At 44.3% G+C, this 26,548-nt stretch overlaps 1 protein-coding gene across 1 annotated transcript in view; it reads left to right on the top strand.

Moving 5' to 3' along the window:
- rnf123 (ring finger protein 123) overlaps positions 1-26,548 on the top strand; it is a 274,648-nt gene that overhangs the window by 43,269 nt on the left and 204,831 nt on the right. The window contains exons 21-25 of the mRNA XM_014168342.3: positions 5,299-5,399; positions 7,547-7,739; positions 8,054-8,199; positions 25,311-25,394; positions 26,305-26,412. Of these exons, the coding sequence (XP_014023817.1) occupies positions 5,299-5,399; positions 7,547-7,739; positions 8,054-8,199; positions 25,311-25,394; positions 26,305-26,412 (632 nt within the window). The remainder of the gene's footprint in view (positions 1-5,298; positions 5,400-7,546; positions 7,740-8,053; positions 8,200-25,310; positions 25,395-26,304; positions 26,413-26,548) is intronic.

Raw genomic sequence — 26,548 nt, 5'->3', positions numbered from 1 at the left:
CAGTAAGTTCAACGGGCCCACAACCGCACACCACGTACGAACAACGAAGCTATGGACAACGAACACAATTGCATTTTATTGATGGCAACTTGAATGCACAGAGATACCGTGACGAGATCCTGAGGCCCATTGTCGTGCCGTTCATCCTCTGTCATCGTCTCGTTTCAGCTAGTATCTTTACACAATTACTGGAAGCTGAAAATGTCCCAGTTCTTCCATCGCCTGCTAACAAACCTGACATGTCACCCATTGAGCATGTTTGGGATGCTCTGGATGGATGTGTACAACATCATGTTTAATTTCCCGCCAATATCCAGAAACTTGGCACAGCCATTGAAGAGCAGTGGGGAAAACATTCCACAGGCCACAATCAACAGCCTGATCAACTCTATGCGAAGGAGATGTGTCTCGCTGCATGAGGCAAATGGTGGTCACACTAAATACGGACTTTTTTTCATCGACGCCCGCATCTGACCAACAGATGCATATCTGTATTCCCAGTCATGTGAACTCTGTAGATTAGGGCCTTAATGCATTTTTTTTATTTTACTTTTATTTAACTAGGCAAGTCAGTTAAGAACAAATTCTTATTTATAATGACGACCTAGGAACACTGGGTTAACTGCGTTGTTCAGGGGCAGAACAACAGATTTTTACCTTGTCGGCTCGGGGATTTGATCTGGCAACCTTTCGGTTACTAGTCCAATGCTCTAACCACTAGGCTACCTAGTCAGTAAATTGTTGCATGTTACGTTTTATATTTTTGTACAGTATAGATTTCAATCAACCACTTTAGTGGAGGAGGAGGAGAAGGAGGAAGAGCAGCTCAACCACTTTAGTAGAGGAGGAGGAGGAGCAGCTCAGCCACTTTAGTAGAGGAGGAGGAGGAGCAGCTCAACCACTTTAGTAGAGGAGGAGGAGGAGCAGCTCAACCACTTTAGTGGAGGAGGAGGAGCAGCTCAACCACTTTAGTGGAGGAGGAGGAGCAGCTCAACCACTTTAGTGGAGGAGGAGGAGAAGGAGGAAGAGCAGCTCAACCACTTTAGTAGAGGAGGAGGAGGAGCAGCTCAGCCACTTTAGTAGAGGAGGAGGAGGAGCAGCTCAACCACTTTAGTGGAGGAGGAGGAGGAGAAGGAGCAGCTCAACCACTTTAGTAGAGGAGGAGGAGCAGCTCAACCACTTTAGTGGAGGAGGAGGAGCAGCTCAACCACTTTAGTGGAGGAGGAGGAGCAGCTCAACCACTTTAGTAGAAGAGGAGGAGCAGCTCAACCACTTTAGTGCATGAGGAGGAGCAGCTCAACCACTTTAGTAGAGGAGGAGGAGCAGCTCAACCACTTTAGTGGAGGAGGAGGAGCAGCTCAACCACTTTAGTGGAGGAGGAGGAGCAGCTCAACCACTTTAGTGGAGGAGGAGGAGCAGCTCAACCACTTTAGTGGAGGAGGAGGAGCAGCTCAACCACTTTAGTAGAAGAGGAGGAGCAGCTCAACCACTTTAGTGCATGAGGAGGAGCAGCTCAACCACTTTAGTGGAGGAGAAGGAGCAGCTCAACCACTTTAGTGGAGGAGGAGGAGCAGCTCAACCACTTTAGTGGAGGAGGAGGAGCAGCTCAACCACTTTAGTGGAGGAGGAGGAGGAGGAGGAGGAGCAGCTCAACCACTTTAGTGGAGGAGGAGGAGAAGGAGCAGCTCAACCACTAGTGGAGGAGGAGGAGGAGGAGGAGAAGGAGCAGCTCAACCACTTTAGTTGAGGAGAAGGAGGAGGAGCAGCTCAACCACTTTAGTGGAGGAGGAGGAGGAGGAGCAGCTCAACCACTTTAGTGGAGGAGGAGGAGGAGGAGCTCAACCACTTTAGTGGAGGAGGAGGAGAAGGAGCAGCTCAACCACTTTAGTGGAGGAGGGGGAGAAGGAGCAGCTCAACCACTTTAGTGGAGGAGGAGGAGGAGGAGCAGCTCAACCACTTTAGTGGAGGAGGAGGAGGAGGAGCAGCTCAACCACTTTAGTGGAGGAGGAGGAGGAGGAGCAGCTCAACCACTTTAGTGGAGGAGAAGGAGCAGCTCAACCACTTTAGTAGAGGAGGCGGAGGAGGAGGAGCAGCTCAACCACTTTAGTGGAGGAGAAGGAGCAGCTCAACCACTTTAGTGGAGGAGGAGGAGGAGCAGCTCAACCACTTTAGTAGAGGAGGCGGAGGAGGAGGAGCAGCTCAACCACTTTAGTGGAGGAGAAGGAGCAGCTCAACCACTTTAGTAGAGGAGGCGGAGGAGGAGGAGCAGGTCAACCACTTTAGTAGAGGAGGCGGAGGAGGAGGAGCAGCTCAACCACTTTAGTGGAGGAGGAGGAGGAGGAGCAGCTCAACCACTTTAGTAGAGGAGGCGGAGGAGGAGGAGCAGCTCAACCACTTTAGTGGAGGAGAAGGAGCAGCTCAACCACTTTAGTAGAGGAGGCGGAGGAGGAGGAGCAGCTCAACCACTTTAGTGGAGGAGAAGGAGCAGCTCAACCACTTTAGTGGAGGAGGAGCAGCTCAAACACTTTAGTGGAGGAGTAGGAGAAGGAGCAGCTCAACCACTTTAGTGGAGGAGGAGGGGGAGCAGCTCAACCACTTTAGTGGAGGAGAAGGAGGAGGAGCAGCTCAACCACTTTAGTGGAGGAGGAGGAGAAGGAGCAGCTCAACCACTTTAGTGGAGGAGGCGGAGGAGGAGGAGCAGCTCAACCACTTTAGTGGAGGAGAAGGAGGAGGAGCAGCTTAACCACTTTAGTGGAGGAGGAGGAGAAGGAGCAGCTCAACCACTTTAGTGGAGGAGGCGGAGGAGGAGGAGCAGCTCAACCACTTTAGTGGAGGAGGAGGAGGAGGAGGAAGAGCAGCTCAACCACTTTAGTGGAGGAGGAGGAGGAGGAGCAGCTCAACCACTTTAGTGGAGGAGGCGGAGGAGGAGGAGCAGCTCAACCACTTTAGTGGAGGAGGAGGAGGAGGAGGAGGAGCAGCTCAACCACTTTAGTGGAGGAGGAGGAGGAGGAGCAGCTCAACCACTTTAGTAGAGGAGGCGGAGGAGGAGGAGCAGCTCAACCACTTTAGTGGAGGAGAAGGAGCAGCTCAACCACTTTAGTGGAGGAGGAGGAGGAGCAGCTCAAACACTTTAGTGGAGGAGTAGGAGAAGGAGCAGCTCAACCACTTTAGTGGAGGAGGAGGGGGAGCAGCTCAACCACTTTAGTGGAGGAGAAGGAGGAGGAGCAGCTCAACCACTTTAGTGGAGGAGGAGGAGAAGGAGCAGCTCAACCACTTTAGTGGAGGAGGCGGAGGAGGAGGAGCAGCTCAACCACTTTAGTGGAGGAGAAGGAGGAGGAGCAGCTTAACCACTTTAGTGGAGGAGGAGGAGAAGGAGCAGCTCAACCACTTTAGTGGAGGAGGCGGAGGAGGAGGAGCAGCTCAACCACTTTAGTGGAGGAGGAGGAGGAGGAGGAGGAGCAGCTCAACCACTTTAGTGGAGGAGGAGGAGGAGGAGGAGCAGCTCAACCACTTTAGTGGAGGAGGCGGAGGAGGAGGAGCAGCTCAACCACTTTAGTGGAGGAGGAGGAGGAGGAGGAGGAGCAGCTCAACCACTTTAGTGGAGGAGGAGGAGGAGGAGCAGCTCAACCACTTTAGTGGAGGAGGAGAAGGAGGAGCAGCTCAACCACTTTAGTGGAGGAGGTGGAGAAGGAGCAGCTCAACCACTTTAGTGGAGGAGGAGGAGAAGGAGCAGCTCAACCACTTTAGTGGAGGAGGAGGAGGAGCAGCTCAACCACTTTAGTGGAGGAGGTGGAGAAGGAGCAGCTCAACCACTTTAGTGGAGGAGGAGGAGAAGGAGCAGCTCAACCACTTTAGTGGAGGAGGAGGAGGAGCAGCTCAACCACTTTAGTGGAGGAGGAGGAGAAGGAGCAGCTCAACCACTTTAGTGCAGGAGAAGCTGGCTGGTGATTGTTTTGGACGTGGGGTGAGTACCAAATGGCACCATATTCCCTTCATAGTGCACGACTTTTGACCAATGGCTATATAGCTCTGGTCAAAAGTAGTGCACTGTGTAGGGAATAGGGTGCGTTTTGGGCACTTAACCCCCCGTAATGTGATGGACTGGATTTGAAGTTCCAGTAGTTTAGGACCTGGATTCGTCGGCGGCAGTAGCCTCCCCACCTGGCCATGAACAACGTGTCCCCTCTCTTCCACAGTACTGGGAGGTGGAACCTGGCCCTGCGTACACCTCTGACCAGTTCTAGATTTATAGATTCGTCCTCTGATCTGATTTTTAATAGACTTGTAGATTTACGATGGTTCTGGGTGATAAGAAGTGTAAACAACAATATCCAGACACTTAGAGGTCAGCACTGACGCTGTAATGAATTCTCTATATCACCATAGCGATCAACCTGTCAACATCACTAGACTGTCACAATAATGACTGTAATCAAATGGCTACCCGGACTATTTGCATTGTGTGCCCCACTCCCAACCCTTCTTTTACGCTGCTACTCTCTGTTTATCATATATGCATAGTCACTTTAACTATACATTCATGTACATACTACCTCAATCAGCCTGACTCACCGGTGCCTGTATGTAGCCTCTCTACTGTATGTAGCCTCTCTACTGTATGTAGCCTCTCTACTGTATGTAACCTCTCTACTGTATGTAGCCTCTCTACTGTATGTAGCCTCTCTACTGTGTGTAGCCTCTCTACTGTATGTAGCCTCTCTACTGTGTGTAGCCTCTCTACTGTATGTAGCCTCTCTACTGTATGTAGCCTCTCTACTGTGTGTAGCCTCTCTACTGTGTGTAGCCTCTCTACTGTGTGTAGCCTCGCTACTGTATGTAGCCTCGCTACTGTATGTAGCCTCGCTTCTTGTTTATCTCTACTGTATATAGCTACTGTACTGTATGTAGCCTCTCTACTGTATGTAGCCTCGCTACTTGTTTATCGCTACTGTATTTATCAGAACTGTTTGTGCTTGGCAGGAGAGGGTAGCTTCCTGGTGGTCAGAACTTGTTTAAACATTCTAATTGTTTGAAACCAAAGATAATGGAGGCAGGTTACAGCCTGTCCGGAGGCAGGTTACAGCCTGTCCGGAGGCAGGTTACAGCCTGTCCGGAGGCAGGTTACAGCCTGTCCGGAGGCAGGTTACAGCCTGTCCGGAGGCAGGTTACAGCCTGTCCGGAGGCAGGTTACAGCCTGTCCGGAGGCAGGTTACAGCCTGTCCGGAGGCAGGTTACAGCCTGTCTGGTAATGAAGTGGTATTATGATGTAATTGTTGTGCTGTGTTTTTGTGCTTCTAGATGACCTGGCCTCCAAAGCCAACATCCTCATGGACCCAGCTGAGATCCAGGCTACCTCTATGGATGATTTGGATGAGGAGGAGGAGAGTGGCTCAGCTCAGGTACAGACTAAGGTGTTATCCTCCACACTCATGTTCTTGGAAATCATGACTTGATTCCACCATATTGGTGTTCTCAAGTCTAAATTCTCCCTTTTTGGTACAGCGTTATAAATCACATTTTATTTGTCAAGTGCCGAATATAACAGGTGTAGACTTTACCGTGACATGCTTATTTACTAGCCCTTTCCACAATAATGCAGAGTTAAAAAGTAAGACAAATTGTAATAATTACCAAATAAGAAATAGTAACACAATAAAATAACAATGAGGCTATATACAAGGAGTACCGGTATCGAGTCGATGTGCAGGGGTACCAGGAAGTAATGAGGCTATATACAAGGAGTACTGGTACCGAGTCGATGTGCAGGGGTACCAGGAAGTAATGAGGCTATATACAAGGAGTACTGGTACCGAGTCGATGTGCAGGGGTACCAGGAAGTAATGAGGCTATATACAAGGAGTACCGGTACCGAGTCGATGTGCAGGGGTACCAGGAAGTAATGAGGCTATATACAAGGAGTACCGGTACCGAGTTGATGTGCAGGGGTACCAGGAAGTAATGAGGCTATATACAAGGAGTACCGGTACCGAGTCGATGTGCAGGGGTACCAGGTAATTGAGGTAATGCACTACGTTGTCAAAAGTATGTGGACACCCTTTCAAATGAGTGGATTCAGCTATTTCAGCCACACTTGTTGCTGACAGGTCTATAAAATCGAGCACACAGCCATGCAATCTCCATAGACAAACAATTGCAGTAGAATGGCCTGTACTGAAGAGCTCAGTGACTTTCAATGTGACACCGTCATAGGATGCCACCTTTCCAACAAGTCAGTTCGTCAAATTTCTGCCCTGCTAGAGCTGCCCTGGTCAACTGTAAATGTTGTTATTGTGAAGTAGAACCATTTAGGAGCAACAACGGCTCAGCCGCGAAGTGGTAGGCCACACAAGCTCACAGAACGGGACCGCTAAGTGCTGAAGAAAAATCATTTGTCATCGGTTGCAACACTCACTACCGAGTTCCAAACTGCCACTGGAAGCAACGTCAGCACAATAACTGTTTCCATGGCCAAGCAGCCGCACACAAGCCTAAGATCACCATGCGTAATACCAAACATTTGCTGGAGTGGTGTAAAGCTCGCAGCCATTGGACTCTGAAGCAGTGGAAACGCGTTCTCCTGCTTCACCATCGGGCAGTCCGATGGACGTTTCTGGGTTTGGTGGATGCCAGGACTATGCTACCTGGCCTAATCGCCCCCACATCAAGTGTCCCACCTCACTAATTCTCTTGTGGCTGAATGGAAGCAAGTCCCCGCAGCAATGTTCTAACATCTAGTGGAAAAACCTTCCCAGAAGAGTGGAGGCTGTTATAGCAGCAAAGGGGGGACCAACTCCATATTAATACCCATGATTTTGGAATGAGATGATTCGACAAGCAGGTGTCCTCAGACAATCAGGATAGATAGAGTAGCAGCAGTGTGTGTTGTAGTATGTGTCAGGGTGTGGGTGGAGTCCAGTGAGGGTGTGGGTGGAGTCCAGTGCAAAGGAGGATGCAAAAAGGGGGAGTCAATGTGAATAGTCTGGGTAGCCATCTGATTAACAGCAAGTCAGTGATGAACCAATTATTATTTACAATGACGGCCTACCCCGGGCCAAACCCTAACCCGGACGACGCTGGGCCAATTGTCCGCCGTCCTATGGGACTCGCGATCACGGCCGGTTGTGATACAGCCTGGAATCGAACCAGGGTCTGTAGTGACGCTTCTAGAACTGAGATGCAGTGCCTTAGACCGCTGTTCCACTCAGGAGCCCCAATATGACTGTATTACCATGTGTTTTAACAGCGTCTCTTCCTTTTAATTTTAAAACATTTTTTTTTATTGATCCTTTATTTAACTAGGCAAGTCAGTTAAGAACAAATTCTTATTTACAATGACTGCCTACCCGGGGACAGTGGGTTAACTGGCTTGTTCAGGGGGCAGAACGACAGATTTTTACCTTGTCAGCTCGGGGGATTCGATCTTGCAACCTTTCGGTTACTGGCCCAACGCTCTAACCACTAGGCTACCTGCTGCCCCGTTATACAGTGATGGGTGACTTACTGTCATTATACAGTGTTACCGACATGTCTCTCTGTCCTACAACAGAGGCCTTTTGGAGCGGTGGCTATGGGTGGTGCCCTGGCCAGACCCAGCTGGCTCAGTTCTCCCACTCTGGGCCGAGCCAATCGCTTCCTGAGTACCGCTGCTGTCAGCCTCATGACTCCCAGGCGACCCCTGGCACCCCCGGAGAAAGTTAAAGTTCGCACCCTGGCCGTGGAGCAGAGGACGGAGGAGGACAGTGAGTGGCTTTTACTTTGAATATACATGGAGGCGTGTTGAGAACATTTATCTCTCTTTCTCCATTCTCTCACTCTCACTTTCTGTCTTTCAACCACTGTAAATATAGAGTTTAGTCGACAGATGTCAAGGCTAAAGTACAGAAAATGTAGTGGGATGCCAATTATCTGCAGATGAGTGTGAAAATCTATTCCTCACCTCTAGAAATGGTCTAGTACTTTTTGACCCATTATTACCTGGGTGTCTGGTTATTGTACTGAACAGAACACCAGGTTAGGAACATGACATTTTCTTTCTTCCCTTCCTCTCCTCAAGTCGAGGGAAGCCATGGTAACGATGGCCTGTTGCTGGGGCGACCGTTGGAAGAGCCCGACCATCCAATCACAGAGAAGTCTCTGCTGGAGATTTTGGATGGGATTGTGATGATGTACAACCTGAGTGTTCATCAACAGCTGGGCAAGGTAAGAGGCTGAGGCGTCCGTCCGTCTGCTGGGCAAGGGAACCTGGTCTAAAGTGGTGCACCGTTGGGGTCTGGTCTAAAGCGGTGCGCCGTTGGGGTCTGGTCTAAAGCGGTGCACCGTTGGGGTCTGGTCTAAAGCGGTGCGCCGTTGGGGTCTGGTCTAAAGCGGTGCACCGTTGGGGTCTGGTCTAAAGCGGTGCGCCGTTGGGGTCTGGTCTAAAGCGGTGCGCCGTTGGGGTCTGGTCTAAAGCGGTGCGCCGTTGGGGTCTGGTCTAAAGCGGTGCGCCGTTGGGGTCTGGTCTAAAGCGGTGCGCCGTTGGGGTCTGGTCTAAAGCGGTGCGCCGTTGGGGTCTGGTGTAAAGCGGTGCGCCGTTGGGGTCTGGTGTAAAGCGGTGCACCGTTGGGGTCTGGTGTAAAGCGGTGCGCCGTTGGGGTCTGGTGTAAAGCGGTGCGCCGTTGGGGTCTGGTGTAAAGCGGTGCGCCGTTGGGGTCTGGTGTAAAGCGGTGCGCCGTTGGGGTCTGGTGTAAAGCGGTGCGCCGTTGGGGTCTGGTGTAAAGCGGTGCGCCGTTGGGGTCTGGTGTAAAGCGGTGCGCCGTTGGGGTCTGGTCTAAAGCGGTGCACTATAAAGGGAATTGAGGGATCTGTTGACTCGAGGTCATTCAATACGGAGCCGTAATGGAGCCGTTGAGATTTGAAATGCTCTCTAGGTAAGAGGTTGAGGTGTAATTGTGTCCACTGGAGACCATTCAACAGGACAAGGTGGTAGGGGGCCATTCAATAGGACAAGGTGGTAGGGGGCCATTCAATAGGACAAGGTGGTAGGGGGCCATTCAATAGGACAAGATGGAAGGGGGCCATTCAACAGGACAAGGTGGTAGGGGGCCATTCAATAGGACAAGATGGTAGGGGACCATTCAATAGGACAAGGTTATTGGGGGCCATTCAATAGGACAAGGTTATTGGGGGCCATTCAATAGGACAAGGTTATTGGGGGCCGTTCAATAGGACAAGGTGGTAGCCAGGGTAACCGTTGTGTAGTTCAGATTGGTTAACGTCTCTAAGTGAAGTAGTCAACAAACACAAGGTCACACACAGGCCTTGGTTCATGTACTATTTCAAATCCTTTCAAACACGTTACTTCTGCTTTAACGAGTTGTCATATGGAAACAATAGAATAGCCCTGAATGTTCAAACCGTGTCCATCTCCAGGATCCAACTCTATTTGAACCCCGGTATGGATGGACACATGGGAGGTGTTTATTAGGATCCCCAGTAGCTTTTACAGAGGCAGCAGCTATTCTTCCTGGAGTCTACAACAAAACATTAAAAAATGAGAAGTATGGACACACCTACTCATTCAAGGGTTTTTCTTTATTTTTACTATATTCTACATTGTAGAATAATAGTGAAGACATCAAAACTATGAAATAACACATATGGAATCATGTAGTTACCAAAAAAGTGTTAAAGAAACCAAAATATATTTTATATTTGAGATTCTTCAAAGCAGCCACCCTTTGCCTTGATGACAGCTTTGCACACTCTTGGCTTTCTCTCAACCAGCTTCAGCTGGAATGCTTTTCCAACAGTCTTGAAGGAGTTCCTACATATGCTGAGCACTTGTTGGCTGATTTTCCTTCACTCTGCGGTCTAACTCATCCCAAACCATCTCAATTGGGTTGAGGTTGGGTGATAGTGGAGGCCAGGTCATCTGATGCAGCACTCCATCACTCTCCTTCTTGGTCAAATAGCCCTTACACAGCCTGGAGGTGTGTTGAATCATTGTGCTGGTGAAAAACAAATGATAGTCCCACTAAGCAAATACAAGATGGGATGGCGTATCACTGCAGAATGCTGTGGTAGCCATGCAGGTTAAGTGTGCCTTGAATTCTAAACAAATCACCAACAGTGTCACCAGCAAAACACCATCACACCTCCTCCTCCATGCTTCACGGTGGGAACCACACATGCAGAGATCATCCATTCACCTACTCTGCGTCTCACAAAAACACAGCGGTTGGAAACAAAAATCTCAATATGGGAGTCATTAGACCAAAGACAGATTTCCACCAGTCTAATGTCCATTGCTCGTGTTTCTTGGCCCAAGCAAGTCTCTTCTTCTTATTGATGTCCTTTAGTAGTGGTTTCTTTGCAGCAATTTGACCATGAAGACCTGATTCACACAGTCTCCTCTGAACAGTTGATGTTGAGATGTGTCTGTTACTTGAACTCTGAAGCATTTATTTGGGCTGCAATTTCTGAGGCTGGTAACTCTAATGAACTTATCCTCTGCAGCAGAGGTAACTCTGGGTCTTCCATTCCTGTGGTGGTCCTCATGAGAGTTTCATCATAGTGCTGGATGGTTTTTGCTGCTGCACTTGAAGAAACTTTGAAGAAAGTTCTTGAAATGTTCTGGATTGACTGATCTTCATGTCTTAAGGTAGTGGAGTGGCTTTAGGTCATTTTGCTGTTTACTGTGTAATTGGAGATGGAAGAGTTCCATGTGATCATGGCTCTGTATAATACTGTGAAGGGAGATCATGGCTCTGTATAATACTGTGAAGGGAGATCATGGCTCTGTATAATTCTGTGAAGGCAGTTCCATGAGATCATGGCTCTGTATAATACTGTGAAGGGAGTTCCATGTGATCATGGCTCTGTATAATACTGTGAAGGCAGTTCCATGAGATCATGGCTCTGTATAATACTGTGAAGGGAGTTCCATGAGATCATGGCTCTGTATAATACTGTGAAGGGAGTTCCATGAGATCATGGCTCTGTATAATACTGTGAAGGGAGTAACATGTGATCATGGCTCTGTATAATACTGTGAAGGGAGATCATGGCTCTGTATAATACTGTGAAGGGAGTAACATGTGATCATGGCTCTGTATAATACTGTGAAGGGAGATCATGGCTCTGTATAATACTGTGAAGGGAGTTCCATGAGCTCATGGCTCTGTATAATACTGTGAAGGCAGTTCCATGTGATCATGGCTCTGTATAATACTGTGAAGGGAGATCATGGCTCTGTATAATACTGTGAAGGGAGTTCCATGTGATCATGGCTCTGTATAATTATGTGAAGGGAGATCATTCCTCTGTATGAAACTGTGAAGGGAGTTCCATGTGATCATGGCTCTGTATAATACTGTGAAGGGAGTTCCATGAGATCATGGCTCTGTATGAAACTGTGTGTTGCCGTGAATTTGTTTTTGGACTTGTGGACTGTGAAGAGACCCCTGGTGGCATGTGGTGGGGCATCTTTGGGTGTCTGAACTGTATGTTATTTGGTTATGCAGACTGTCATGCTTGAACAACTACGTAGTACAGTTGATCTTTGTGTCAAGTGCAGACCATCTTTTTATAACAGACATACTTCTCCCCGTCGAAACAACTTTGCCAATATGAATTGACCATGATAATTAGACTTCAAATGTTATACCTAGGAGTTTATCTTCCTCAATTTGCTCAATGGTCACACCATTTTTTTTTTTTAAATGTAACCTTTATTTAACTAGGCAAATCGGGTAACAACAAATTCTTATTTACAAGGATGGCCTACCCCAGGCCAAACCCAGACGACGCTGGGCCAATTGTGCGCCGCCCTATGGGACACCTAATCCCTGATACAGCCTGGATTCGAACCAGGGGCAGTAGTGACGCCTCGTGCACTGAGATGCAGTGCCTTAGACCGCCGCGCCACTCAGGAGCATAACTCCAGTGGAGGTTTAGGTCTCAGAGAATGTTTTAAACCACATACAATGCTTTCAGTTTTAGTTGTATTTAAGACCAGTTTATTATATATCACCCATTCTGATACTGACTGTGACTTCTCATTTAGAATTTCAGTGAGCTCACTGGCTTTGGGCGCTGACATGTCGATTGTGGAATCATCTGCATACATAATCATTCTAGCTTTGTTTAAGAGCAGTGGCAAATCATTTGTAATAATTCCAGAGTGGTGCGGAGGTCTAAGACAAAGCATCTCAATGCAAGAGGCGTCACTACCGTCCCTGGTTCGAATCCAGGCTGTATCACATCCGGCCGTGATTGGGAGTCCCATAGGGCAGCACACAATTGGCCCAGCGTCGTCCGGGTTTGGCCCGGGTAGGCCGCCATTGTAAATTTAGAATTTGTTTCTTAACTGACTTGCCTCGATAAATAAACAGCCCAAGGGATTTGCACTGAAGGACACCACACTATACATATCTGATGTTAGAGAAGCTTCCATTGATTAACTCTTTCTGGGTTCTATTAGTTAGTGAGTGTCTTCAATAACAATTTATGATCAATAACATCAAAGGCTGCATTGAAATCAGGCAATTTTTTTATTTAACTAGGCAAGTCAGTTATGAGGTCCAACAATACAGCTCCAACTATTATCTTATTATCCATTTATTTTAACCAATCATCAGTCATCTGAGTCAGTAAAAATTGAGTGCCCTTCTCTATATGTGTACTGAAAGTCAGTAGGTAACTTGTTCTCGAACAAATACAATGCCATTTTTTTTTTTTTTAAACACAATTCTCTATCAGGTAGCAAACTGTGATTGGGTGGCTTTTAGAGCCAGCAAATAGTGCTTTTGCTATTTTTAGGTTGTGGAATTACTTTAGCTTCCTACCGAGCCTGTGTACACACTAGAGGTCGACCGATTAATCGGAATGGCCGATTAATTAGGGCCGATTTCAAGTTTTCACAACAATCGGTATTTTTAAATAATTTTTATTTGTATTATTTTTTTAAATAATTTTTTTAATAATTTTTATTTTTTTATATATATATATTTTAATACACCTTTATTTAACTAGGCAAGTCAGTTAAGAACACATTCTTATTTTCAATGACGGCCTACCGGGGAACGGTGGGTTAACTGCCTTGTTCAGGGGCAGAACGACAGATTTTTACCTTGTCAGCTCGGGGATTCAATCTTGCAACCTTAGGGTTAACTAGTCCAACGCTCTAACCACCTGCTTTACATTGCACTCCACGAGGAGCCTGTCTGTTACGCGAATGCAGTAAGAAGCCAAGGTAAGTTGCTAGCTAGCATTAATCTTATCTTATAAAAAATAATCAATAAATCAATCATAATCACTAGTTAACTACACATGGTTGATGATATTACTAGTTTATCTAGCCTGTCCTGCGTTGCATATAATCGATGCGGTGCGCATTCGCGAAAAAGACTGTCATTGCTCCAACATCTACAAAACCATAAACATCAATGTCTTTCTTAAAATCAATACACAAGTATATATTTTTAAACCTGCATATTTAGCTAAAAGAAATCCAGGTTAGCAGGCAATATTAACCAGGTGAAATTGTGTCACTTCTCTTGCGTTCATTGCATGCAGAGTCAGGGTACCATAAGTTCCGGACTATAAGCCGCAACTTTTTTCCCACGCTTTGAACCCCGCGGCTTAAACAATGACGCGGCTAATATATGGATTTTTCCCGCTTTCAATAAAATGTAAAAAAAAAACACATTCTGTGATGTGCTCAGTTTTTTGGCGGCATGAAGCTTTCATTAGACCAATGAAATTGCCGAACGGGTTACGGTCAAACAACTTTTTTGTTTACTGTTTACATTAAATCAAGCGCTCTCAAACTTCCCATCATTCTGATTACGGTAGTCATTTTGTCACCCTCATCATGGCAAAGACACGGAGAAATGCATATGATGCAGCTTTCAAGTTGAAGGCGATTGATCTGGCTGTTGGAAAAGGAAATAGAGCTGCTGCACGGGAGCTTGGTCTTAGCCTCTTACATCTAGACGTTCCGCTAGCGGAACACCTGCTCCAATATCCAATGATGGGCGTGGCGCGAAATACAAACTCCTCTAAAATCCGAAAACTTCAATTTTTCAAACATATGACTATTTTACAGCATTTTAAAGACAAGACTCTCGTTAATCTAACCACACTGTCCGATTTCAAAAAGGCTTTACAGCGAAAGCAAAACATTACATTATGTCAGCAGAGTACCCAGCCAGAAATAATCAGACACCCATTTTTCAAGCTAGCATATAATGTCACAAAAAACAAAACCACAGCTAAATGCAGCACTAACCTTTGATGATCTTCATCAGATGACACTCCTAGGACATTATGTTATACAATACATGCATGTTTTGTTCAATCAAGTTCATATTTATATCAAAAAACAGCTTTTTTACATTAGCATGTGACGTTCAGAACTAGCATACCCCCCGCAAACATCCGGTGAATTTACTAAATTACTCACGATAAACGTTCACAAAAAACATAACAATTATTTTAAGAATTATAGATACAGAACTCCTCTATGCACTCGATATGTCCGATTTTAAAATAGCTTTTCGGTGAAAGCACATTTTGCAATATTCTCAGTAGATAGCCCAGCCATCACGGCTAGCCATTTAGACACCGACCAAGTTTAGCCCTGACCAAACTCCGATTTACTATTACAAAAGTTTGATTACCTTTGTTCTCTTCGTCAGAATGCACTCCCAGGACTGCTACTTCAATAACAAATGTTGGTTTGGTCCCAAATAATCCATCGTTATATCCAAATAGCGGCGTTTTGTTCGTGCGTTCTAGACACTATCCTAAAGGGTAAATAAGGGTGACGAGCATGGCGCAATTCGTGACAAAAGATTTCTAAATATTCCATTACCGTACTTCGAAGCATGTCAACCGCTGTTTAAAATCGATTTTTATGCCATTTTTCTCGTAAAAATGCGATAATATTCCGACCGGGAATCTGCGTTTAGGTGAACAGAGGAAAGAAAACAAAGCATTCGGTCGACGCGGGCACGCGCCTGAGTCTCACAGTACTGTAACCAGCCACTACCCAAATGCGCTACTTTGTTTCAACCAGAGCCTGCAAAGCCACGATTCAGCTTTTTGCCGCCTTCTGAGAGCCCATTGGAGCCGTAGGAAGTGTCACGTAACAGCAGAGATCCTTTGTAATGGATAGAGATGGCAAAGAAGGCCAAGAAATGGTCAGACAGGGTACTTCCTGTACGGAATCTTCTCAGGTTTTGGCCTGCCAAATGAGTTCTGTTATACTCACAGACACCATTCAAACAGTTTTAGAAACTTTGGAGTGTTTTCTATCCAAAGCTAATAATTATATGCATATTCTAGTTTCTGGGCAGGAGTAATAATCAGATTAAATCGGGTACGTTTTTTATCCGGCTGTGAAAATACTGCCCCCTATCCATAACAGGTTAATGAGTCGATGATAAGACGTTGGAAACAGCAGCGTGAGGAATTGACTCAGTGCAAAAAGACAACTAAAGCTTACTGCTAATTTTTTATTTTTTGTTACAAGCCGTGTTTTGTTAAAGCTTATTTATTTTTGTTACAAGCCGTGTTTCGTTAAAGCCTATTTATTTTTGTTACAAGCCGTGTTTCGTTAAAACCTGTGTAAAGTTAATTTGTTTCAATATACCGGTAGGCACCTGCGGCTTATTTATGTTCAAATAATATTTTTTTTAAATTCAGTGGGTGCGGCTTATATTCAGGTGCGCTTAATAGTCCGGAAATGACGGTATATGCAACAGTTTGGGCCGCCTGGCTCGTTGCGAACTAATTTGCCAGAATTTTACGTAATTATGACATAACATTGAAGGTTGTGCAATGTAACAGCAATATTTAGACTTAGGGATGCCACCAGTTCAATAAAACACGGAACGGTTCCGTATTTCACTAAAAGAAAAAATGTTTTGTTTTCGAGATGATAGTTTCCGGATTCGACCATATTAATGACCTAAGGCTCATATTTCTGTGTGTTTATTATATTATAATTAAGTCTATGATTCGATAGAGCAGTCTGACTGAGCGGTGGTAGGCACCAGCAGGCTCGTAAGCATTCATTCAAACAACACTTTCGTGCATTTTGCCAGCAGCTCTTCACAATGCTTCAAGCATTGCGCTGTTTATGACTTCAAGCCTGTCAACTCCCGAGATTAGGCTGGTGTAACCGATGTGAAATGGCTAGCTAGTTGGCGGGGTGCGCGCTAAAAGCGTTTCAAACGTCACTCGCTCTGAGACTTGGAGTAGTTGTTCCCCTTGCTCTACATGGGTAACGCTGCTTCGAGGGTGGCTGTTGTCGATGTGTTCCTGGTTTGAGCCCAGGAAGGAGCGAGGAGAGGGACGAAAGCTATACTGTTACACTGGCAATACTAAAGTGCCTATAAGAACATCCAATAGTCAAAGGTATATGAAATACAAATCGTATAGAGAGAAATAGTCCTATAATGACTACAACCTAAAACTTCTTACCTGGGAATATTGAAGACTCATGTTAAAAGGAACCACCAGCTTTCATATGTTCTCATGTTCTGAGCAAGGAACTTAAACCTTAGCTTTCTTACATGGCACATATTGCACTTTTACTTTCTTCTCCAACACTTTGTTTTTGCATTATTTAAACCAAATTGAACATGTTTCATTATTTATTTGAGGCTAAATTGATTTTATTGATGTATTATACTAAGTTAAAATAAGTATTAATTCAGTATTGTTGTAATTGTCATTATTACAAATAAATCGCAAAAATCGTCCGATTAATCGGCATCGGCTTTTTCTGGCCCTCCAATAATCAGTATTGGCGTTAAAATCATATCGTCGGTCGACCACCAGTACACACACACACACACACTCCTTTAGGCTTTGGTTAAAGATATTGCGAATAGTCTGTTCTATTTCAGTAGTTTCCCATGAAGGTTGTTTATACCTGGTGGCTCATCATTATTGATGCATAACAATAGTTTTCCCACCTCTCCTGCAGTATCCTGACCAAATTCAAAACGGCAGTCCTTCTCTTTTATTATTAAACATATATATATATATATATATATATATATATATATATATATATATATATATATTATATATATATATATATATATATATATATATATAATTGATGGTTCACTATTAAATGTTGTCATTTCATTTGTGTGTTTTTCCACTTTCCAAGTGATCATTGAAATGATTGGCAATATGGAAAGGTTTTCTTGTAAAAGGTTTTCTGCCCATGATATCATTTAAGGTACTCAAGTCTTTTTCCATTGTGTTTTATGTCATTTGTCTTGGTTTGGTAATATACTTTATTCTTGTTGTTGTTCCATTTAGTAACAACCTTTTATCGATGTACTGTATGTCAACCAATCATCTCAGCAGCCTGACTTGTTTGACACATCATTTCTTTGAATTATTCAATGTTTCAATTCATCGTCAATCCAGGGGGCTCTAACAGTTCTGTTTAGTTTCTTAACAGGTGCATGCTGGGCAACAATTGCCGTGAATCATTTTACCAATACTTCTAGGCGTGCGTCTGGACGCATCAAACCAACATTCATGTTTACAATCTTCAACAAAAGAATCCTGAGAGAACATTTTGCATGATTTCTTATAAATGACTTTAGGCCTAATCTTTTGGTATTTTGGCTTTCCTTGTTATTGGTACAATGTTGTGGTCACTCTGATCACGTGTGGTCCTCTCCTCATCATCATCATCATCCTCCTCTTCTTCATGTAAGGGGTCGATCCTGTGATCTATCTGCTGTACCACATTCCTCTCTCGTTCTTCAGGAATGAATTCCCAAACCAAATAGATTAGTCATTTAATCACTTCTTTCCTCTCATTGTCAGAAAGGATCGAAGCGTTTAAAAAATATTTTTGGCACATATTTCATGGCAGAAAAGTGTGTGGGTCTGCAAAACATTTTACAACTGATACATCAATGCCAGCTCTGCCTGTCTTCCTCCACGTTACGCACGCACACACACACACACACACACACACACACACACACACACGCACACGCGCAGACACACACGCACGCGCGCGCGCAGACACACACAGGCAGACACACACAGACAGACACACACACACGCGCAGACACACACACCTACCTCTCGTTCAGTATATAACACCTTGGACAATCACCCTCCTAGTATCGCCTGTTATTGTCTGATCATTTGAGAAAAGGATGTCCGGCACTGCAGTTGCCAATATCCCTTGTTCTATTAAAGCCTTTATGTCTTTAACAGCTTTTTTATTGGCAGTGTGCTGGACTGTTTTTTCTTTAAAGTTACATTTGGGATTTGTTCCAATTGACACCCTTTTTCCCCCCAATTTTTAGTCCACTACTTTTGACCAGAACCCTATAACGTAGTGCACTAAATAGGGTAGTATTTGGGATGAACACAGTTGAGCAGGAAATGTTAAAGTCTTGGAATTCGAGTCCCGTAGATATCGGTTTTGTCATCATACCAGCCTGTCTGGTCATTTCTCCCTTCACTTCGTTATAACTCCTTTGTCCTTTAACTAAAGGAGGTTTTGGCACCGGATGTGTCCCAGATGGCGCCCTTTTCCCTGTATGGTGCACTCGCCCTTTTCCCTGTATGGTGCACTCGCCCTTTTCCCTGTATGGTGCACTCGCCCTTTTCCCTGTATGGTGCACTCGCCCTTTTCCCTGTATGGTGCACTCGCCCTTTTCCCTGTATGGTGCACTCGCCCTTTTCCCTGTATGGTGCACTCGCCCTTTTCCCTGTATGGTGCACTCGCCCTTTTCCCTGTATGGTGCACTCGCCCTTTTCCCTGTATGGTGCACTCGCCCTTTTCCCTGTATGGTGCACTCGCCCTTTTCCCTGTATGGTGCACTCGCCCTTTTCCCTGTATGGTGCACTCGCCCTTTTCCCTGTATGGTGCACTCGCCCTTTTCCCTGTATGGTGCACTCGCCCTTTTCCCAATAGAGTGCACTACTTTTGGGACCAGCATATACTGTGTAGGTATGAAAGTGTCTTCTGTAATTTTCTGCCGCCGAATGGTTCTCCTCTTTACAAGTTGACGATCTATAAACTCTAAAGAGAAGGTTATTTAAGCCGCTGACTCGTCTTTCTGCTCTTGGCCTTGTCTCTGTCCTAAATGTAACCCTATTCCCTATATAAACTCAGCAAGAAAAGAAACGCCCCCTTTTTCAGGACCCTGTCTCTCATAGATAATTCGTAAAAATCCAAATAACTTCACAGATCTTCATTGTAAAGGGTTTAAACACTGTTTCCCATGCTTGTTCAATGAACCATAAACAATTAATGAACATGCACCTGTGGAACAGTCGTTAAGACACTAACAGCTTACAGACGGTAGGCAATTAAGGTCACAGTTATGAAACCTTAGGACACTTACTGTTGTAAGGCAGGTCTTCACCAGACATCACCTGCAACAACGTCGCCTATGGGCGCAAACCCACTGTTGCTGGACCAGACAGAACTGGAAAAAAGTGATTTTCACTGGCAAGTCGCTGTTTTGTCTCACCAGGGGTGATGGTCGGATTCGCGTTTATCGTGGAAGGAATGAGCATTACACTGAGGCCTGTACTCTAGAGCCGGATCGATTTGGAGGTGGAGGGTCCGTCATGGTCTGGGGCGGTGTGTCACAGCATCATCGGACTGAGCTTGTTGTCATTGCAGGCAATCTCAACGCTGTGCGTTACAGGGAAGACATCCTCCTTCCTGTAGGCTCATCCTGACATGACCTTCCAGCATGACAATGCCACCAGCCATACTGCTCGTTCTGTGCGTGATTTCCTGCAAGACAGGAATGTCAGTGTTCTGCCATGCCCAGCGAAGAGCCCGGATCTCAATCCCATTGAGCACGTCTGGGACCTGTTGGATCGGAGGGTGAGGGCTAGGGCCATTCCCCCCAGAAATGTCCGGGAACTTGCAGCACCTTGGTGGAAGAGTGGGGTAACATATCAGCAAAAACTGGCAAATCTGGTGCAGTCCATGAGGAGGAGATGCACTGCAGTACTTAATGTAGCTGGTGGCCACACCTGATACTGACTGTTACTTTTGATTTTGAACCCCCCCTTTTGTTCAGGGACACATTATTCCATTTCTGTTAGTCACATGTCTGTGGAACTTGTTCAGTTTATGTCTCAGTTGTTGAATCTTATGTTATGCTGAAAATAAATGCAGTTGACAGTGAGAGGACATTTCTTTTTTTGCTGAGTTTACATGTATACACATATACATATACACATATACACATATATACATATACACATATATACATATACACATATATATATATATATATATACACATATATATATACACATATACACACACACACACACACACACACACACACACAGTTGAAGTCGGAAGTTCACTTAGGTTGGAGTCATTAACTCGTTTTTCAACCACTCCACAAATTTCTCGTTAACAAACTATAGTTTTGGCAAGTCGGTTAGGACATCTACTTTGTGCATGACACAAGTAATTTTTCCAACAATTGTTTACAAACCGATTATTTCACTTATAATTTACTGTATCACAATTCCAGTGGGTCAGAAGTTTACATACACTAAGTTGACTGTGACTTTAAACAGCTTGGAAAATTCCAGAAAATTATGTCATGGCTTTAGAAGCTTCTGATAGGCTAATTGACATAATTTGAGGTTTACCTGTAGATGTATGTAAACTTCCGACTTCAACTGTATAAACTGAAGGTAGAAGCCTTCCCTGTGGCTCAGTTGGTAGAGCATGGTGTGTGCAACGCCAGGGTTGTGGGTTCGATTCCCACGGGGGGACCAGTACAAAAAAATGCATGAAATGAAATGTATGCGTTCACTACTGTAAGTCGCTCTGGATAAGAGCGTCTGCTAAATGACTAAAATGTAAATGTAAGCCTAAGTGTTAGTTTATTAGGGGAGGGTGGTGGGGTTTGCGGAGAATAATAAAGGTATATTCCAAAAAATGGTGTAAAAATCTATATATACAGTTGAAGTGGCAAGTTTACATACCCCTTAGCCAAATACATTTAAACTCAGTTTTTCACAATTCCTGACATTTAATCCTAGTAAAAATTCCCTGTCTTAGGTCAGTTAGGATCACCACTTTATTTTAAGAATGTGAAACGTCAGAATAATAGTACAGAGAATGATTTATTTCTTTCATCACATTCCCAGTGGGTCAGAAGCATTGCCTTTTAAATTGTTTAACTTGGGTCAAACGTTTCGAGTAGCCTTCCACAAGCTTCCCACAATAAGTTGGGTGAATTTTGGCCCATTCCTCCTGACAGAGCTGGTGTAACTGAGTCAGGTTTGTAGGCCTCCATGCTCGCACACGCTTTTTTAGTTCTGCCCACAAATTTTCTGTAGGATGGGGGCAGGGCTTTGTGATGCCACTTCAATACCTTGACTTTGTTGTCCTTAAGCCAAATTTAGTAGTATGCTTGGGGTCATTGTCCATTTGGAAGACCCATTTGCGAGCAAGCTTTAACATCCTGATTGATGTCTTTAGATTTTGCTTCAATATATCCACATAATTTACTTTCCTCATGATGCCATCTATTTTGTGAAGTGCACCAGTCTCTCCTGCATCAAAGCACCCCCACAACATGATGCTGCCACCCCCGTGCTTCACGGTTGGGATGGTGTTCTTCAGCTTGCAAGCCTCCCCCTTTTTCCTCCAAACATGTTCAGTTGCAAACTGTAGTCTGGCTTTATTATGGCGGTTTTGGAGCAGTGGCTTCTTCCTTGCTGAGCGGCCTTTCAGGTTATGTCGATATAGGACTCGTTTTACTGTGGATCTAGATACTTTTGTACCTCTTTACTCCAGCATCTTCATAAGGTCCTTTGCTGTTGTTCAAATATTGATTTGCACTTTTCGCACCAAAGTACGTTCATCTCTAGGAAACAGAACGCGTCTCCTCTCTGAGTGGTATGACGGCTGCGTGGTCCCATGGTATTTATACTTGAGTTCTATTGTATGTACAGATGAATGTGGTACCTTCAGGTGTTTGGAAATTGCTCCCAAGGATGAACTAGACTTGTGGCGGTATACCATTTATTTTCTGAGGTCTTGGCTGATTTCTTTTGATCTTCCCATGATGTCAAGCAAAGAGGCACTGAATTTGAAAGTAGGCCTTGAAATACATCCACTGGTACACCTCCAATTGACTCAAATGATGTCAATTAGCCTATCAGAAGCTTCTAAAGCCATGACATCATTTTCCGGAATTTTCCAAGCTGTTTAAAGGCACAGTCAACTTAGTGTATGTAAACTTCCGACTTCAACTGTATATAGCCATTAAAAAATATATATATTTAAATAATCCTGTTTATCTTATTTTCCATAATTAGCAATTAATATTTGGAGTAATGTAGGCAGTTTATGCAAAGGATTTTTACCTCTCGCCATTACCGAAATTACATAATGGAAAATTATTATTATTATTGCAAACAATTATTTTATTTTAGCAAACAATTATTGTGATCCATCCTATATTGTCCCTCACAACAGTTGTGGGATACACAGCCATTCACACATGCGCACACACACTCATGCACACTCAACCCTGTCCCCCCCACAGCAACCATAGATTCTCAACAGTTGCACCATCCCAGAGCTCAACTCAAGAAAGGTCTTGATTTACAAATGCGTGTACAGTTGCAGCTGTATGAGAAGCCCTGCAAAACTGAGCAAACAAAATGGGCAGAAATGGGGAGATTTTATTAACCATTGTCACTTCCTAGATGATGGAGGTCAAATGTACACCTTTTCCCTGAAACACCCACAACACGGTCCCCCGTAGAGACCATATTCCCAAGCATCTCTGTGCAGTCAGACCTTTGATTTTGTTCCACCAAGGCCACAATAATATGCCACCTCTGAATGTCTGAGTGTGACCCCCTCCCCATGGGTTACTGCAGCTAGTGTTGCCAGCATTCCCACTGCCTGGGTGGGGGCACAGGACCAGAATCCCCACCGGCTAGGCACAAGGTCGTCAAGGTTCTCATTAGCAGCTTTGAGCAGCTTTGAGTATTTCCTTGTATATTATGCTCTCCCATTAGGGGGGCTCTGGCTTTGCAGGTCCAAGCCTGCCAGGCACACTCAGAATCTTGAGTGGGCGGTGCAAAATATATGATTTTGATTGGTCAGAAAAACAATTAGTGTCAAAATATCAAAATTGTCCTACCTGTTGTAGCCTGTATCTAGTCTGGTTGACTTGTTCTACTTTATATTTGAATATTAACTGTAGTCTTCATCCCTGTAGGAATATCCTGCGGACGTGAATGACATGACACAGTTAGAGGAGTTGACTACAGCACCAGACTGGAGTCAAATATAAATGTCAAATACTTTCACAAAACACTTGACAGTATTTGAGGTGTGCTTTATTTAGCTTGGAGTTTTCAATGTGAGGACTATTTGATTGGCTTTATAGAAATTATATATTGAGCTGTATTTGCACGCATGATCTGAAACTTATATAATTATTAATATTTTTTAAAAGTATGAAATAAAAGTAAATAAATACTACAATAATAAATAATATGAATACAATAATAAATAGATAAACAGTGAATATGTAATGTCTATTTCCTGTTCTGTACTATTATGATGATTAAGAAGAATTCACCTAACTGTGTCGATGTGAATGTACAGTGCATTTGGAAAGTATTCAGACCCCTTCCCTTTTTCAACATTTTGTTAGGTTACAACCTTATTCTAAAATGGATTAAATAAATACAGGTGTGCCAAGCTTGCAGCATCATACTCAGGAAGACTCGAGGCTCTAATCGCTGTCAAAGGTGCTTCAACAAAGTACTGAGTAAAAGCTCTGATAACTTATTTATTAGTATTATTTTTTTGTAGTGCATTACAAAAAAATGTTCTAAACCTGTTTTTGCTTTGTCGTTATGGGGTATTGTGTGTAGATTGAGGGGGAATCCATTTTATAATATAAGGCTGTAACGTAACAAAATGTGGAAAACATGAAGGGTTCTGAATACTTTCCGAATGCGCTGTATATGTCACTAAGCTGTGTACTGCTACTGTATATGTCACTAAGCTGTGTACTGCTACTGTATATGTCACTAAGCTGTGTACTGTATATGTCACTAAGCTGTGTACTGCTGCTGTATATGTCACTAAGCTGTGTACTGCTGCTGTATATGTCACTAAGCTGTGTACTGCTGCTGTATATGTCACTAAGCTGTGTACTGCTACTGTATATGTCACTAAGCTGTGTACTGCTACTGTATATGTCACTAAGCTGTGTACTGCTACTGTATATGCCACTAAGCTGTGTACTGCTACTGTATATGTCACTAAGCTGTGTACTGCTACTGTATGTCACTAAGCTGTGTACTGCTACTGTATATGTCACTAAGCTGTGTACTGCTACTGTATGTGTCACTAAGCTGTGTACTGCTACTGTATGTGTCACTAAGCTGTGTACTGCTACTGTATATGTCACTAAGCTGTGTACTGCTACTGTATATGTCACTAAGCTGTGTACTGCTACTGTATATGTCACTAAGCTGTGTACTGCTACTGTATATGTCACTAAGCTGTGTACTGCTACTGTATATGTCACTAAGCTGTGTACTGCTACTGTATATGTCACTAAGCTGTGTACTGCTGCTGTATATGTCACTAAGCTGTGTACTGCTGCTGTATATGTCACTAAGCTGTGTACTGCTACTGTATATGTCACTAAGCTGTGTACTGCTACTGTATATGTCACTAAGCTGTGTACTGCTACGTCACTAAGCTGTGTACTGCTACGTCACTAAGCTGTGTACTGCTACTGTATATGTCACTAAGCTGTGTACTGCTACTGTATTTATTTTACCTTTTATTTAACTAGGCAAGTCAGTTAAGAACAAATTCTTATTTTCAATGACGGCCTAGGAACAGTGGGTTAACTGCCTTGTTCAGGGGCAGAACGACAGATTTTTACCTTGTCAGCTCCGGGATTCGATCTTGCAACCTTTCGGTTACTAGTCCAACGCTCTAACCACTAGAATACCCTGCCACTAGGCTACCCTGCCACTAGGCTACCCTTCCACTAGGTTACCCTTCCACTAGGTTACCCTTCCACTAGGTTACCCTGCCCCTAGGTTACCCTGCCGCTAGGCTACCCTGCCGCTAGGCTACCCTGCCCCTAGGTTACCCTGCCACTAGGCTACCCTGCCGCTAGGTTACCCTGCCGCTAGGCTACCCTGCCAATTAGGCTACCCAGCCACTAGGTTACCCTGCCGCTAGGCTACCCTGCCAACTGTATATGTCACTAAGCTGTGTACCACACATTTCCCTACAGATGGTGGTGGTGTCAGATGACGTCCATGAATACGCTGTGGCTCTGAAGGACACAGAGGAGAAGATCGCACGCTGCCCAGCAAGAGTAAATACACACCACTCACTATTATAGATCTGTTATAGAGCTATTATCAGTAGGTTTAGTATCATCGAGATGGCACACTGCCCAACCAGAAGAATACAAATATACTACCTATTATCATCAATTTATCTAACTGTTAAGTATAATAGTATAATCGTCCATGAATATGCTGTTGTTCTGAGGGACACAGAGGAGAAGAGCACGTTGCCCCAGCAGACTAAATACACTGTCCGTGTTATCAATCTGGGCCCAGCAGACTAAATACACTGTCCGTGTTATCAATCTGGGCCCAGCAGACTAAATACACTGTCCGTGTTATCAATCTGTTATTTATGTATCATAGTTAGGGTCATGTGTTTTGCCACATGATTTTTAACCTTTTTATTTGAACGTTTTTTTTGTTCTTCAGTAAACTTTCATTTTTGGTGTATTTGTCATTTCTGAAAAAGGCTTTAAATCGAGGTTAAAATTCAAGGTGTGTGACATGATCAACCAAAAAACACTGGGTCTTAATCATAGTCAGTGAAGTCTATTGTAGTGTTTAATAGTACTGCTAATACTATCTACTATGTTTTAATGCAGTAGGTACTGTATAATGGTAGTATAAACTACACAAAACCATTTATATTATTGTATAACCTAATAGTTGTATTAGTGTGATGTTCTATTATGTTCAGTCTGATAGTCACGATCTATTGACACCAGTGTGGCAGTGTGTTTTTCTATTTAAACGTTCTGTGATATTTTTCTCTTAGTAGGAAACATGACCGGTGGTTAGGGCTGGCTTTGTGTACGTTAACGGTCTGAATGAACAGTCTTGTTTATTAGAAATGCTTTCTGCGACGAAACGGCGCTATCGAAGTTGTTTTTATTAGGCATGTCTTTGTGTTACACCCTTTCTTGTCCATGTTAGAGACCAGACATCTTGGAGGAGCTGCAGAAGAGTCAGAAGGTATTTGCTGAGAAGCTGAATCACCTCAGTAGGAGACTGGCCTGGATCAACGCTACCATCTACTGTAAGGTAGGAAAGAGAGGGTAGCCTGCACATCTACTGTCAGGTAGGAAAGAGAGGCTACCCAGCACATCTACTGTCAGGTAGGAAAGAGGGGGTAGCCTGCACATCTACTGTCAGGTAGGAAAGAGGGGGTAGCCTGCAC

This window comes from Salmo salar, chromosome 22 (genome assembly GCF_965601325.2).
Source record: "Salmo salar chromosome 22, fSalSal1, whole genome shotgun sequence".
Taxonomy (NCBI): Eukaryota; Metazoa; Chordata; class Actinopteri; order Salmoniformes; family Salmonidae; genus Salmo; species Salmo salar.
Note: the sequence above shows the minus strand (reverse complement) of the source record. Positions and strands in the feature narration are given on the sequence as shown.